We start from the raw sequence: 17,112 nt of genomic DNA, 5'->3' as shown, positions 1-17,112 counted from the left end.
ACCCGGCTGTTTAGGCCCAGGGTCTCAGAGTTGTCATAGTTTGAGTTATTTCAAGTTAGTTGATTAATAAAGTTCTTTGGTTTACTATCACTATGACTTCGTTTTATTATAAGACTGACCCGGGAAGGGCAGCATGGGGGTTGGACCAGTAAATTATGCTAATTTTTAACTCAGTCCCTTCCAGCTTGGCTGAAGATTAACCCATGTTGGACTCTCCTCGCAGTGCAGCGAGAAGACCGTTCAGGTAAGTGCAACGGTTCTTCTCTGCAACTCGGCGGAGCTCTGCTCACTCTTAAATACCCTGAGGGTGTGATCCATTAGCCAGCAGTGCTACTCATGAGTGACTCTTCTCTTAGCCAATAATTGCTGCCTCCTGGGTGCCTTTCAAACTCTTGCATCCAGAAGAGGCTCCTCCTCTTCCCCTGAGTCACTCATGATAGGAAATGCAAAGTCATTCCTAACAGGAAGTGCTGACGTACTCATGCCAGGGAGTGCAGAAGGCCCCTGCTGTTGTTCTGAACCTGACCCCTCATCAATTTCACTGTCCATCTCAGGTGCCAGGAATACAGGACACCTGCCTTGCTCTTCCATAGTCTCTGGGTCCTCTGAGTCCATAACTATTCGTACAGGATGTGAGCGAACCATCACATCTCTTTTTCTTTTGGAGTAAACATGTTATAGAATCATGTTTGCAAAGGAAGGAAAATGAAAGATGATGCTTAATTTACAATTGGAGATATCCATTTAATTTCAATATATTAATGTAAAACGTGTATATTTTGTGCTGCATACTATGTTTATGTACAAGTGAGTCATCTTGTAATGGATTCATTTGAAGTGGCATCACAAATGGTGAATTTCCTGCATAGTTTTTCAGCTTAATAATATTCAAATTCTGTATGTATCTTAGATATATGTCCCTCAATATTGGAATTTTTTTATTCTTTTGATTAGAGTTAATAAATATTTATATACTATGAATATTTTTCCAGTTCATTGGCTACAAACTGGTACAGTTTCAGGCAGTACGGAAAAAGATGAAAACAGAAAAATTGAACATTCCAGTATTGCTGCTGTTGTTTTAATTGTACAAGTCCTTAAAAATTATGTTCAAACTGAAATAAGAAATGTAAATAATATGACAGCTTTATCAACTTTCATTTTATGTGGACTGTCAAGAAAATAAATCAAATGGATATGTTGAACGCGAGCAATGATAACAATATGAATCCATAAAAATTACAAGTTCTCCTGGAAACAAACATTCCAATTTGAAAGATGAAAGCGCCAAGTATTTCAAAAGAAAACAAATGTATTAATGTATTTGTTGCAAAGATATGATGAGATAAAAAGGCCCAGTAAGATGATGATAGGCTTCTTGTTTATTTTGTATGTGCTGCATGCAAGAACATACAAATAGTCCAATATAAACTAAAATAAAATATAACAGACAAGATCTTAATTTTTCAGATTTAAAAATGTATTTTGCGGATAGTAGCTAAAATTTACTGTAATACTGTGATAAATTAATGAATAAAGAATAAAAACTTCACATGAGTAAAGCAACCAAAACTTATAAATAGTATAGAAATTATTTTTTTTAGAAAAGGTTGTTCCAAGGAATGACTGTTTGGAAAGCCTATAACTTGAAAAGTTTCCAGTAGAATATATGCATGACTGAGTTTAAATGAAATATAACCCATTTTACTTGCTTTTTATGAAAGAATGTTAATCTTAGATTAAAGGTTGAATTTGCAATTAATATACAATAAATATTGTTTATAGCAACAGTTAAAATGTGCAAATTAAAAAGCATGATATTCTCAGTCTCTCATGTTGATGTTTTGTGACACTTTCCATTTGTCTGATAGCCGCAGCAGATGACAAATGTTACAAATATGCAGACTGTGCCAGTTGTACTGCTAATACAAATGGCTGTCAATGGTGTGATGATAAGAAATGCATTTCTGCAAACAGTAACTGCAGCATGGTGAGTGTTGATTACTACATTGTGGTTTTGTTAATGGTTCTGCTTTGTAATCATTAGCTTGCTCTTTGGTGTCATCAAATGTAAATGTCATAATAAAATCAGAGTTTGAGGCTAATTCTGAATTAACAACATGCATTAATTGCAAATGTATTTAATATAATTGAAAAGAGAAATAATGAAACTTGTACAGCAGTTATTTTTCCATTTTCCTTGCCAATAAAACAAAGCACTTAAACTTGAAGTAACTAATTTAATAACTTAACGTACTCTGAAGAATTCTTCATATCTAACCATTTGGGAAGCATGAATCATAATCATGTAGAGGCCTTTTGGCTGTTTCCCCCTTCTTCATAAACTATGTTCAAATTTGCAAGATGAGTGCCGGTAAGAAAATTATGCATGTCAAATAATCAAAATACATTTATCAGAATAAGAAATTCATAACACTTCAGTTTATCAGGAAAAATGGTCCACAGTTAATATTTAAAATGTTTCTTAAATTAATGCATACTTACTGGTAAAGAGTACCACTGAAATAATTGAATCGTGAGGCTGAAAGGGACCTTGCATGTACAGTGAACCCTCGATCATCGCGAGGGTTCCGTTCCAGGACCCCAAGCGATGATCGATTTTTCGCGAAGTAGCGGTGCGGAAGTAAAAACACCGTCTGCACATGCGCAGATGGTGTTTTTACTTCCACCGCCCTTCGCCCACCCACCCCGTTGCTCGCGCCTGGGGTTTCCCCGCGCGCGCACCGCCCGCCCACGCCATTGCTGGGGCCGCTTCCCAGCTGGGAAGCGAAGCTGGGGTCCCCGCGCGCGCGCCCGCCCACGCTACTTCCCTCCCAGGCAAAAAGATGCCGGCATTCTGGGCTGATGGGGTCGGACTTCCCAGGCGGAAGGCGTGCCCCTCTCCCCGCATCTTTTTGCCTGGGAGCGAAAGTGAAATGCCGCTCGTAGCAGCTGCTAGAGCCGCCGGCATTTCACTTTCCCTCCCAGGCAAAAAGATGCCGGGGCACGCCTTCCGCCTGGGAAGTCTGACCCCATCAGCCCAGAATGCCGGCATCTTTTTGCCTGGGAGGGAAGGTGAAATGCCGGCGGCTCTAGCAGCTGCTACGAGCGGCATTTCACCTTCCCTCCCAGGCAAAAAGATGCCGGCATTCTGGGCTGATGGGGTCGGACTTCCCAGGCGGAAGGCGTGCCCCTCTCCCCGCATCTTTTTGCCTGGGAGCGAAAGTGAAATGCCGCTCGTAGCAGCTGCTAGAGCCGCCGGCATTTCACTTTCCCTCCCAGGCAAAAAGATGCCGGGGCACGCCTTCCGCCTGGGAAGTCTGACCCCATCAGCCCAGAATGCCGGCATCTTTTTGCCTGGGAGGGAAGGTGAAATGCCGGCGGCTCTAGCAGCTGCTACGAGCGGCATTTCACCTTCCCTCCCAGGCAAAAAGATGCCGGCATTCTGGGCTGATGGGGTCGGACTTCCCAGGCGGAAGGCGTGCCCCTCTCCCCGCATCTTTTTGCCTGGGAGCGAAAGTGAAATGCCGCTCGTAGCAGCTGCTAGAGCCGCCGGCATTTCACTTTCCCTCCCAGGCAAAAAGATGCCGGGGCACGCCTTCCGCCTGGGAAGTCTGACCCCATCAGCCCAGAATGCCGGCATCTTTTTGCCTGGGAGGGAAGGTGAAATGCCGGCGGCTCTAGCAGCTGCTACGAGCGGCATTTCACCTTCCCTCCCAGGCAAAAAGATGCCGGCATTCTGGGCTGATGGGGTCGGACTTCCCAGGCGGAAGGCGTGCCCCTCTCCCCGCATCTTTTTGCCTGGGAGCGAAAGTGAAATGCCGCTCGTAGCAGCTGCTAGAGCCGCCGGCATTTCACTTTCCCTCCCAGGCAAAAAGATGCCGGGGCACGCCTTCCGCCTGGGAAGTCTGACCCCATCAGCCCAGAATGCCGGCATCTTTTTGCCTGGGAGGGAAGGTGAAATGCCGGCGGCTCTAGCAGCTGCTACGAGCGGCATTTCACCTTCCCTCCCAGGCAAAAAGATGCCGGCATTCTGGGCTGATGGGGTCGGACTTCCCAGGCGGAAGGCGTGCCCCTCTCCCCGCATCTTTTTGCCTGGGAGCGAAAGTGAAATGCCGCTCGTAGCAGCTGCTAGAGCCGCCGGCATTTCACTTTCCCTCCCAGGCAAAAAGATGCCGGGGCACGCCTTCCGCCTGGGAAGTCTGACCCCATCAGCCCAGAATGCCGGCATCTTTTTGCTTGGGAGGGAAGGTGAAATGCCGCTCGTAGCAGCTGCTAGAGCCGCCGGCATTTCACTTTCCCTCGCTGCAGCCGCGCGCCCCTCGCCTTCGCCTCACCTGACGGAGCCTTCTCCGTCCCTTTCCTGCTGCACCGGTCTGGGGCCAAGTGGGCGGGGGGCGGCCGGGACCTCGCCTGTCTCCGCCGCCCGCATCGCCCCTCCGGCGGGCCGGCCTCCCCCGCCCGCCTCTGCTGCAAGCGCACGAAAAAAAAGAGAGAAGGCTTCTACCAGAAGCCGGGGACGGCGGGCAGGGGCATGAAGGATCTCTTGCGGGGGAAAAGCCGCTAGCCAGCTTTCGGAGCTCTCCGCCATCACCCGCTTCTGGTAGAAGCCTTCTCTCTTTTTTTTCGTGCGCTTGGCGAGGAAAGGCAGGCGGGGAGGAGGCGACGGGGCCAAAGGGGGCCGAGGGAAGCTCGGCTGCGGTCGAGTGAGAAACGGCTTGGGCTCGCCGCAAGAAAAAAAAGAGACAGGCTTTTAGTTTTGGCTGCGGGGGGAGGGAATCCCGCCGCAAGGTAAGCTTCGGGGCGGGGCGGGCGGGGCCCTTTTGTGCCAGTCGGGGAGGCGGTGGCGGCTGCAGCAGAGGCGGGCGGGGGAGGCCGGCCCGCCGGAGGGGCGATGCGGGCGGCGGAGACAGGCGAGGTCCCGGCCGCCCCCCGCCCACTTGGCCCCAGACCGGTGCAGCAGGAAAGGGACGGAGAAGGCTCACTGGCAGCCCTTGCCCATCGCCGCGCCTTCACTTCCCCCCCTCCCCCGCTGGATCCGGCAGCGTGCTGAGGGGAATTGCCGCGGACTGGAGGCAGTGAGGCAGACCGGCTCCGAGGCGAGCGGCCGGAGCTGCGCCCTCCTTCGCCCGCCAGGTGAGGCGAAGGCGAGGGGCGCGCGGCTGCAGCGAGGAGCCAAAGATCCGGGCGGGGAAGACCCAGGGAAGGTTCCTTCGTCCGCCTAGCAGCTGATCTGCTCGGCAGCGCAGCACCAGCGAGGAGCCGAAGATCTTCGGCTCCTCGCTGCTGCTGCGCTGCCGAGCAGATCAGCTGCTAGGCGGCCGCTCGAGAGCAAGAGGGGGAGAGATAGAGAAAGAGAGAGAAGGAAAGAAAGAGATGAGAGAGGGAGGAAGAGAGTGTGAGAGAGGAAGAAGCAACATAGAGAAAGAGGGGGAAGACCCAGGGAAGCCTCTGCCCGGCGGGGAAACTCCACCATCTACGCATGCGTGGAAGGGCACGCATGCGTAGATGGTGGAGTTTACTTCCGGGTTGAAAACTAGCGAAATAGCCCTTTCGCGATCCTTGAGGACGCGAAACTCGAGGGTTCACTGTATTCTAATCCAAACCATTTTGTATCATGGAAACCAAAAAAAAAGACACAATATTGCAAACATAGTTTGACAAGTACACTGCCTAGAGTGAAACTATTCTTACTATTTTTGACATGATATATCTGCTGAAGCAATCCAAGAGTTTATTGGCTCTTTTTGCCAACTTCTACACAATGCTAGTTGGCACCTAATATGTGCCCTATCAAAATACCCATATCTTGATGAGTTAAGTATCTTCCATTTTAACAGATTAACAGAGTTGGAAGGGACATTGCAGTCTAGTTCAACTCCCTGCCCAAGCAGTAAACCTTACAACTGCCTCTACTTAGGATCGAACTCACAACCTCCTGATTGTGAGGTGACATCTCTACCTCTGGAAAATCTGATATCTCATACTTTGGTGTAAAATCCTAAATTCTTCGCCACTGAACTGCATTGTCTCCAAGTTTATTCATTTTTATTTTATTTATTTATTGGATTTGTATGCCGCCCCTCTCCATAGACTCGGGGCGGCTAATAACAGTAATAAAAACAGCATATAACAACCCAATATGAAAACAGTTAAAAACCCTTATTATAAAACCAAACATACATACAGACATACCATGCATAAAATTGTAAAGGCCTAGGGGGAAAGAGTATCTCAGTTCCCCCATGCCTGGCGGCAGAGGTGGGTTTTAAGAAGCTTACGAAAGGCAAGGAGGGTGGGGGCAATTCTAATCTCTGGGGGGAGTTGGTTCCAGACGGCCGGGGCTGCTACAGAGAAGGCTCTTCTCCTGGGTCCCGCCAAGCAACATTGTTTAGTTGATCTCTCCAAGCTATATCATCTGCAAATATATTTCATATTTTGATGAACATTTTTAAAAATTCTCTTATTTGTCAACATAAAAAATGCTTAGAAGAGAACCCTGAGGTACAATACTATAACTCTGCTTTTAGATTTATATCCATTAAGGACCATATATTGGATATAGTTGTTTAATCAACTACAAATCCATCTGACTCTCCGTCCGTTTTACATTGTTTTACTTTATTCAGAAACACACTGTGGTCAAGGTCTAGGTACATTACATCCAGAACATTCCCTTGGTCTATTAATCTACTATATTTTCCAGAATATAAGATGCACCTTTCCTCCCTGAAAGAGGCTGTACATTTGGGGGCATGTTATACTCTGAATGTAGCTTTTACTAAGACTTTTTCAGCCCTAACAAGATACTGATACATTTTCCGTGCTTTGCTAGCTAAGCAATTCCTTTTGCCTACTTTTTTCCATTGCTGCTCCCCCCGACAAACAGCTGAGCCTTTTTTCAGCCCTAACAAGGTACTAACAGTGAAGTGATTTTCTGTGTTTTGCAAGCAAACGATCTTCCGCCTTTTTTACAGCCCTAACGAGGGAAGCGATCTTCCATGCTTTGCTAGCCAAGCGATCTTCCCCTTGCCTGCTTTTTTCATTGTTTCTGTCTCTGAAGAGTGAAGTGTTCTGGAAACTGATTTTTATCCCCAACCAGGGGATAAAAAGCAAGCATGTGCTCTCAGAACCAGCAGGCTAGTGTGCTGAAGATGACCAGACTAAGGATTAGCCAGATGAATACCTGTTAGGCAGATTATTTTTCCCTGTTTTCCTCCTACAAAATTAAGATGCATCTTATACTCCGAAAAATACGGAAGTTACTTTGTAATACACATAAAGTAAGATTTTTTTCTGGTGCAATCCATACTAGTTGATAGTAATCATCTTTTTTTTCTTTTTGAGTACTTGCAAACCCATTTATCATTATCTTTTCCAGGATTTTCCCAGATATTGATAAAAAACTAATTGATCTGTACTTTTCTGGATTGAAACTGTTTTGCAATTTTTGGGTACTTCCCTTATACTTCAGCAGTTTTCTAAGATTAAAGTCAGTGATTTTGATATCACATCTTCCTACCCTGAAATGTATTTTATCCAGTTCTGGACTTGAATTCATTCAAAGTAACTAGCTATTGTCTCAACATTTTCTTACCTATTTTGACCTGATTTTTTTTCTATGCCATATGGGACAGCTTATAATTTCCTTTTGCAAACAGATAAAACAAAGTATAAATTAAGCAGGTCAGCAGTTTGTTGCACAATGTTTTCTAAACAGAATATCTTTCATTACCTGAATTTCTTGTTTTCTGAAACCTCAAGAAAAATTTTGAGGCGACAAACCTACAGTGCCAGAAACTTGACTTAAAAAACCCGGGAGAAAAATTTAAAAAAATAATCCCCTAAGGGAAAAAAAAAAGAGATGAAGGCATCCACAGACTGGAACCAACAGAACCACAGAACCAGTTCTGTAGTCTCATTGTGACATCACCAGTGGCTTGCTACCAGTTCGGACAAACCAGTTCGAACCAGGAGGGACCTACCTCTGTGTTTGGGCCATAATTATCCCCCCCCCCCAAATTTGTTCCTGAATTATTTTTCTTTCAGGATTTCTATCCTACTTTTTCATTTATCCCTACAGAATACAGTTGGTCTTATTCTTAAAAAAAATGTACAGTGGTACCTCGGTACTCGACCACAATCCGTTCCAGAAGTGTTGAGAACCGATTTGGTCGAGTACCAAATGTATTTATCCCATAGGAAATAATGGAAATGGATTTAATTGGTTCCCAGCCCCTGTTAACTCGCTGGTTCATTAAATCTATTTTCTTTATTTCCAATGGGATAAATAAATTCGGTACTGCAAGCTGCAGGAAGGGTGGGGGCTGCTGCAATGCCAGCAGCTTCAGGGGGCTGAGGAGCTCTATAAGAGCTCCAAGCTGCAGGAAGGGTGGGGGCTGTTGCAATCCCGGCAGCTTCGGGAGGCTCCTTTCCTCAATGCTTCCTGTTATTACCTGTAAGCAGCTGCAAAAACTTTCTCCCTCCCAGCGGCTGCAACAGCTTCTCTTCGAGGAGCAACAGCGCCGGGAACGTCACGTAAGGAAGAGAAGCTGCTGGAGCGGCGGCAACTGCTGAGATTGCTCCGGCGGCTTCCCTTCATCACGTGACGTTCCGGGCACTGTTGCTACTCGAAGGGAAGCCGGCGGCGGGAAGGAGAACGTTTTTGCAGCTGCTTACAGGTAATAAGAGGAAGCAGTGAGGAAAGGAGCCCCCCGAAGCTGCTGGGATTGGAGCAGCCCCCACCCTTCCTGCAGCTTGGAGCTCTTAGAGAGCTCCTCAGCCCCCCCCCGAAGCTGCCGGGATTGGAGCAGCCCCTACCCTTCCTGCAGCTTGGAGCTCTTAGAGAGCTCCTCAGCCCCCTGAAGCTGCTGGGATTGCAGCAGCCCCCAGCGGTAACATTTCGGGTAATGAACAAAATTTTCTCTGGATGTTCGGTATCTGAATTTTTGTTCAGATACCGAAGCAAATTTTTGCCGGAAATTTTGTTCGTTATCCGAAATGTACGAGAACAAAAGCGTTCGAGTACCGAGGTACCACTGTATAAAACTGCAAAGGAATAGTTTTTGTCTGCAATGTGGAATGTAGAAGTAGTTATGATATGAATTGGACGTTCTTCTTGAGGTTGCTGGTCTGTATTGCCTAATTATTTTCACTGTTCTTCATGCAGACTTAGTCTATTACAAATTGGTTCAGCATTATCTGATGGGTCTTCGACTGCCCTGCTGTTAGTATAAATGAACGCATTAATAAATAGAAAGTTTCATGAGGATAAATTGCAAAGTTATGTTAGGAACAGTTTGGAGCCGTTGAGCAGATTGATAATGGAACTACAGTATCTAGTGAAAGAGATAGTGACTTTGTCCTTGAGGGGAATGTTCAAGTAGTGACTGGACATCCATCTTTGATGATGAATATCATCACTGAATATCTGAATTATATTAGGTATTGAATTTGAAAGCCAAAGTGGCATAATTTATATAACTCCAGAGTTTTAAGAATTTGTATATTTAATGTTGAAGATCAACAATAGTATCTTAATTGATACATTTTGGAGATACATATTTTGTTCAGGTTAATAGCCTGATTACTAAATACAGACTAACTTTACAATAATAGTGCATATTCTCATAACAGCGCTTGTTATTGTCATTTGTTTTGGTATGACATTTTCCATATTTTAGACGCATATAACATTGTTTTAAAGAAGATTTTCATGCTATTTATTTCCCTGAATTTAATAAGAGAGTATACTTAAGCCTCCTTACCCTTCTTACCACCCTGATATATGTTCCCCTAGGGGAGAAAAACATGAAGATTCTTATCAACAGTGATGGACTTTACTTATGTGTTATCGGTGCCATACAGTAGTGCTTTTGACAGAAAAATAAAATTACTTGTGATAAGGGTAAAGTCTCAAAAATATATAACTGTGGGTATTTCTCTGAGTCGATTAAACCATTTATGGGTATGATAACTATTTATCTTTAAAAACACACAAATACTTTAAGAAAAAAAAAGCTTCCAAATAGCAGGTTTTTCATATATGATGCTTAAAGTAGAGAAGGTAAACAATCTAGATAAGAAATGAAGAAAGAGAAAGACCAAGAATATTATATTATATATCATTTAAGGCCTGTTAGGCAAGGACAGCTGGATAACAAACAGAAATTATAGTTTAGAATTTTCCCATATCATATATTATCTTTATTGAGAAAGCAATGAAGCTGAAATTTCAAATGCTCATGAATGCTAAAATGCAGAAAACATAGTTGAAATGTAAATGTGCTAGAGCTTACCATCTATCACATTCACACAGAATATGGTACAACCAGATTTATTGCAAATTTAGTTTGCCTCTGCAAACTAAATATTTTCAGATTTTCTTTGATTCCCACTCTTACAATTTTAAACATAGAAACATCTATGCTTTTATTGACATGGATTGATTGATTCCTCTTGGACAAAAGTATTTCTCTAGATCCACAGGTTAAAGAAGGTTGTAAGAGGAGTTATAGTTACAGCTAATTAGTAGAAATTGTACATATATACACACTTTCTTCCGTCTTCTTTCTTTTTTCTGATAAGATGAAATTGAAGTTGAATACAACACAATAAATTTAATACAATACAATAATACAATACATCAAGAAGTATGAATGATTTGCCGAAGAAAATATCCTTGAAATTTAAGTGAAAAATAGGTAACAAATATTTTGTACTTCATAAGCACTATCATAATTCACAGCTACCCTTAATCAGTAATAATAGTTTCTCATAGATAAAGTCGCTCAGATCTGGACTGACCTGGACTCCGACTGGGCAGTATTAACAGAGGAGACAGGGTCATGTCTTACTCTAGTTGTGTGGGATGAGTTTGATCTCGTGACACCTGATGAAGTGTACAAGGCCATGGGAGCTGTAAGCTGCCCTATCTGTTTATTAGATCCATGTCCCTCCAGACTGGTTTTGATCAGCAGGGTGGTGACACAAGGCTGAATCCAGACATTGGTCAACACTTCTTTGACGGAGGGGTCCTTCCCACATCCTTTAAGGGAAGCGGTGGTGAATCCCTTCCTCAAGAAGCCTTCCCTGGATCCAGCTATTCTTAACAACCATTGTCCTGTCTCCAACTTTACCTTTCTAGAGAAGGTTGTTGAATAGGTGGAGGCACTACAGCTCCTACGGTCCTTAGATGAAGCCAATTATGTAGACCCTTATCAGTCCGGTTTCAGGCCCAGTTACAGCACCGAAACTGCTTTGGTCATGCTGATGGATGATATCTGGCAGGCCCCGGATAGGGATTATTCCTCTATCCTGGTGCTTCTTGACCTCTTAGCATCTTTCAATACCATCAAGCATGGTATCCTTCCCTCGCTGACTGGAGGGGTTGGGAGTGGGAGGCACTGCTTTATGGTGGTTCTCCTCCTACTTCTCTGGTCAGTCACAGTCGGTGTTGGCAGTGGGTCAGAGATCAACTCATAGGCCCCTCCCTTGCAGGATGCTTCACAAAGGAGGAGCACTTTGTGGGTTCTCTCTCCTCTGCTATTTAACATCTACATGAAACCGCTGGGTGAGATCATCTGATGACACAGGGGTGAGGTTTCTTCAGTACGCTGATTATTTTCAGCTGTACATCTCCACCCCGTATCTGTTCAGTGAAGCAGTGGAGGTGAAGAGCCGGTAGCTGGAGGCTGTGAGGGTCTGGATGGGTGTCAACAGGCTCAGGCTCAATTCAGACAAGACGGAGTGGCTGTGGGTTTTGCCTTACAAGGACAATGCCATCTGTCCTTCCATCTCTCTGGGGGAGGACTTCTGACCCCCTCAGAGAAGGTCCGCAACTTGGGAATCCTCCTCAATCCACAGCTGCGGTTAGAACAATAGCTCTCAGCTGTGGCGAGGGAGGTGTTTGCACAAGTCTGCTTGCTGCACCAATTGCGGGCCTATTTGGAAGTCTCTCCAAGCAGTTACTCATGCCCTTATCACCTCACGGCTCAATTACAGTAATGCACTCTACATGGGTATACCTTTAAAGAACATTCAGAGACTGCAGCTAGTCCAAAACATAGCCACGCAAGCAGTTTTGGGTGTACCATCACTCTGTGAGCTGCATTTGGCTACCAGTTGGTCTCCAAAAGAATTTGAAGTGTTGGTTATTACCCTTATATTCGTGATATACACTGCATTACAAGGTAGCACATATCATTTCAGCTTAGGAAAACTTCTTGTGTGTACTTTGTCATTTTTCAATAGAACTATTTCCTTTTCCTGAGTAATTCTACAGGATCATATTTGGTAACTTCAAGGGACAGTATATCTTACCTTATCTTATCTTATCTTATCTTGTCTTGTCTTGTCTTGTCTTGTCTTATCTATCTATCTATCTATCTATCTATCTATCTATCTATCTATCTATCTATCTATCTATCTATCTATTTATTAGATTTGTATGCCGCCCCTCTCTGTAGACTATCTTGTTATGGGACTGCACGATTCATCTGCAGTATTGAATTATCGCTGGATATATAATTATAAAATATGTAAATATGATCTTTGGAAAAGTTACTCTTTTATTGTTTCCATTGGAGACTTAATTATTGTCTAATTCTTAATCTTACACCATGTATATCTTTGAAGTTAGCTTCATTAAACTTCTGAGAATAGCTGTGACTAAATGTTGATAAAAATAACCTCACCAATTAAAGGCCTTATCTGGAAGCCATTTCACAACTCCAAATATATAGCAAAACACCAGTGGTTTACATGAGATTCTTTTCAACTATACATATAGGAAGATTTTCACTGGTCTAATTATGCGTGAGATCTGTAAACCTCTCTTTATCTGTTGTAGTATTTGTGGAAAACTATAGTATAACAATCTGAAGTTAGTTGGGGGAAAGATCAAAGGCAACATGAGAAAATATTATTTTACTGAAAGAGTAGTAGATCCTTGGAACAAACTTCCAGCAGACGTGGTTGGTAAATCCACAGTAACCGAATTTAAACATGCCTGGGATAAACATATATCCATTGTAAGATAAAATACAGGAAATAGTAAAAGGGCAGACTAGATGGACCATGGGGTCTTTTTCTGCCGTCAGTCTTCTATGTTTCTATGTTTCTATGTTTCTATGGTATAACAATGAAATCCCTCCTTCATCACTTATTTTAAAAACACATGTAATTAATAATTCCCTTATAAGAAATATATAGTAATTACTAATTCCTTTATAAGAAATATATAGTAATGAGGTTTTTCTGCAGATAATTTTCAGTTAAGTTGCAATTTCCATTTTGCTTTTATAGAAAGCAGAACTCTACCTAGTAGCCAGGAGCACTACGTGAAGTGATTCAAAAGCATCATATTTTGCTAATGCAAAAAATGAAGTTGGGATGACAATCTACTCTTTTTAGTGAAACCAGAACTGAAAAGAGAAGAATAACTGAAGGTTTTCCGTTTTTTCAGATTAACCAGTATGCCTCCTTTTCTTTTGAGAAGCTACAGTTAAATATTGAAACCTTATCAGCTCTGCCTTATCAGCTGTCCACAGACAGAATAGGAAGGCAAAGATGAAACTACGTGACTACATTATCATATAAATATCACAACATATATTTGTATCAGTGTTAGAATTAAGTATATAAGAGCATATATTTTATGATGCCATCATAGTTTTCTGATAGTCCTGTCATCTTAACTGATATAAAAAAGGCAAGTTTCAAAATGATTTAAGCTCCAGTTTTGTTTTAAGCTTGATAAATGTAGCTTTCCAATTTGGATAAAATGCTAAAACTAGACCTGCAGATCTATGGAGTTTAAGAGAGAAAAAGAGAAATGTTAAATGTTAAAATCACCTATACCTTTAAAAAAAAAAAATTATTAAAGGTTCTAATCTCATAGTAAAAATTAATACAATCTAAAAGAATAGAAAAAGGACAAAGGACAAAGCAAAAGGAAAAACCAACAGAAAGAAAAAAAATAAAATTTAGTAAAGGAAAAGGAACAAAAATAAAAAAGTTACCTCCAAGTATATTCACAAGTATATTCAAATTTTGTAACTTTTTACCTACTCTTACTTTACAATCAATAATGCCATTTTAGTACATGTTTCAGCAAAAGTCTATTAAGGACTGACAGATACCAAAGATATAAATATATATACAGTGATCCCCCGCTCGTTGCGAGGGTTCCGTTCCAGGACCCCCCGCAACGAGCGGGTTTTCGCGAAGTAGCGCTGCGGAAGTAAAAACACCATCTGCGCATGTGCAGATGGTGTTTTTAACTTCCGCAGCGCTAGCGAGGAGCCGAAGATTGGGGGCAGCGCGGCTGTTTTAAAACGTCGCCGCCGGCATGGGGGGCTTCCTAGCAGCCCCCCAAACCCGGGTTGGGGGTCCGGGGGGTGCTGGCAAGCCCCCCATGCCGGCGGCGACGTTTTAAAACAGCCGCGCCGCCCCCAATCTTCGGCTCCTCGCTAGCGGGCTTTCGAGATGAGTCCTGAAGCGAATTCGCTTCAGGACTCAGCTCGAAAGCGGCGAGAGCTAGCGCCCAGCCCCGTGACATTCGCTTTCCTGCCGCCCGCAGCCGAGTGATCCTGGGCTCCTTCGCAACCTCGGAGAGCTTCCTGGGCATGAAAGCTCACGAAAACCAGGAAGCTCTCTGAGGTTGCGAAGGAGCCCACGATCACTCGGCTGCAGGCGGGAGGAAGGCGAATGCCACGGGGCTGGGCTCGGTTCCGTCCTCGGCTCCCCTCCTACCAGCCCCGCCGCGGAAGGCTCCATTCTGTTCCCTGAATGGAGACCGCCGGCCGCTCAATCGGGCCGGCAGGGAACAGAATGGAGCGTTCCGCGGCGGGGCTGGGGGAGCCGAGCCCAGCCCCGTGACATTCGCTTTCCTGCCACCCGCAGCCGAGTGATCCTGGGCTCCTTCGCAACCTCGGAGAGCTTCCTGGGCATGAAAGCTCACGAAAACCAGGAAGCTCTCTGAGGTTGCGAAGGAGCCCACGATCACTCGGCTGCAGGCGGCAGGAAGGCGAATGCCACGGGGCTGGGCTCGGTTATCCCCTCGGCTCCCCTCCTACCAGCCCCGCCGCGGAAGGCTCCATTCTGTTCCCTGAATCACTTTGAATCCAGCAGCTTCTGCTGGATACGGGCGGTGGGTGGGACGAGCGGTGAGGAAGCCAGGGGCTGTGGCAGCTCGCCCCCCCCATCGCCCGTATCCAACAGAAGCGGCGGGATTCAAAGTGCTGGGGTGGGGGGGGGGTGTCCCGACAGCCCCCCACCCCAGCACTTTGAATCCAGCAGCTTCTGCTGGATACGGGCGGTGGGTGGGACGAGCGGTGCGGAAGCCAGGGGTGTGGCAGCTCGCCCCCCCATCGCCCGTATCCAGCAGAAGCGGCGGGATTCAAAGGGATTCAAGGCTAACTTCTGCGCTTGGCTTGAGGACTCAGCTGGGAAGCGGCACGGGTGTTTTAAAAGGTCTCCGCCGGCATGGGGGGCTTCCCACCCCCCCGAACCCCCAACCCGGGTTTGGGGGGGTGCTAAGAAGCCCCCCATGCCGGCGGAGACCTTTTAAAACACCCGTGCCGCTTCCCAACTGAGTCCCGAAGCCAAACGAACCCGGGTGGCCGGGCGAGCAGCGAGCAAATGGCGGGTGGCCGGGCGAAGGGCGGGCGAACGGAGGGCGAGCGGGTGCTGGGGGGGGCTTCTCGCCCTCCCGCCAGCAAGAGGGGAAAGACCCAGGGAAGCCGCCCAGCAGCTGATCTGCCCGGCGGGGAACACCATCTACGCATGTGTGGCCATAGGAAAAAAGGGCGCACATGCGCAGATGGTGTTTTTACTTCCGGGTTGAAAAATCGCGATGTAGCCCATTCGCAATGGTCGGGGACGCAATAACCGGGGGATCACTGTATATTTAAAATCCTGATTAACTAAACCAATTTAGAATTACTGACCACTTAGAATTAGAATAGATTTCAATGATGTTCAAACTTAACCAGTAACAGATTTTGATTGATTTGATTTGATTGGATTGGATTTGTATGCCGCCCCTCTCCGTAGACTCGGGGCAGCTAACAACAGTAGTAAAACAGCATATAACAATCCAATATTAAAACAGTTAAAAACCCTTATTGTAAAACCAAACATACATACAGACATACCATGCATAAAATTGTTAAGGCCTAGGGGGAAAGAGTATCTCAGTTCCCCCATGCCTGGTGGCAGAGGTGGGTTTTAAGAAGCTTACGAAAGGCAAGGAGAGTGGGAGCAATTCTAATCTCTGGGGGGGAGTTGGTTCCAGAGGGCTGGGGCCACCACAGAGAAGGCTCTTCCCCTGTGTCCCACCAAGCGACATTGTTTAGTTGACGGTACCCGGAGAAGACCCACTCTGTGGGACCTAACTGGTCGCTGGGATTCGTGCAGCAGAAGGCGGACCCTGAGATAGTCTGTTCCAGTGCCATGAAGTCTGACAGATAATAGAGAAAATATCTTCTGTGAACTCCATGTAGGTATAAGGAAGGGCATTCAGCCAGTAAACATTCAGTTCCATTCAGTCATCCCGCCTTCACCTTGAAAAAAGGGATTATAGTAGGCATGGATGCTACCGCTGTAGTAGGGGGCTGCGCACCAGTAGCGGCTGCCAGATTGCACAATTTGTTCTGGTGCCAGTCTGCTCCGTTACCAGTTCTTTGGGTGCCGTCATCTTTTTTCTTTATTTTTTTGTATTTTTTTGCTTTGTGCGCATGTGCAGGAAAAAAATCTCACGAGGGGACGCACATGCACACACATATCCTCCTAAGATTTTGGGGAATTTTTGCTTCATGTGCATGCGCAGAAGCAAAATCACGCTGGGGATTCACGCGTGTGCACATGAGATGACCCAAGCCAGTACCAGGAATTTGCTCCTAGATTATATGGTAGTAAAAAGAAAATAAAAAAGATCTGATAAAGAAACAAATAATGCACAAGAGTCTTTCATGATTATCTGAAGGAGAGCCATGGCCTTTCTAAATAAAAACCTTGCCAAAGAGTCAGCAAATCATGGCTTTATGGAAGGCAAAACGAGAAAAAAGTATTGCTCCTTTTTGTTAGAGAGAATAGTTATGTAAGTATCTC

The 17,112-nt window shown here is 45.1% G+C and overlaps 1 protein-coding gene across 2 annotated transcripts in view; it reads left to right on the top strand.

Annotated features, from left to right (window-relative positions):
* Positions 1–17,112, top strand: part of ATRNL1 (attractin like 1) — a 578,768-nt gene that overhangs the window by 110,797 nt on the left and 450,859 nt on the right. For both annotated transcript variants that reach the window (XM_070752642.1, XM_070752643.1), the window contains exon 13: positions 1,872–1,990. In XM_070752642.1, the coding sequence (XP_070608743.1) occupies positions 1,872–1,990 (119 nt within the window). The remainder of the gene's footprint in view (positions 1–1,871; positions 1,991–17,112) is intronic.

The sequence above is a fragment of the Erythrolamprus reginae genome, chromosome 5, assembly GCF_031021105.1.
Source record: "Erythrolamprus reginae isolate rEryReg1 chromosome 5, rEryReg1.hap1, whole genome shotgun sequence".
Taxonomy (NCBI): Eukaryota; Metazoa; Chordata; class Lepidosauria; order Squamata; family Dipsadidae; genus Erythrolamprus; species Erythrolamprus reginae.
This window is presented reverse-complemented; position numbering and strand designations above follow the sequence as displayed.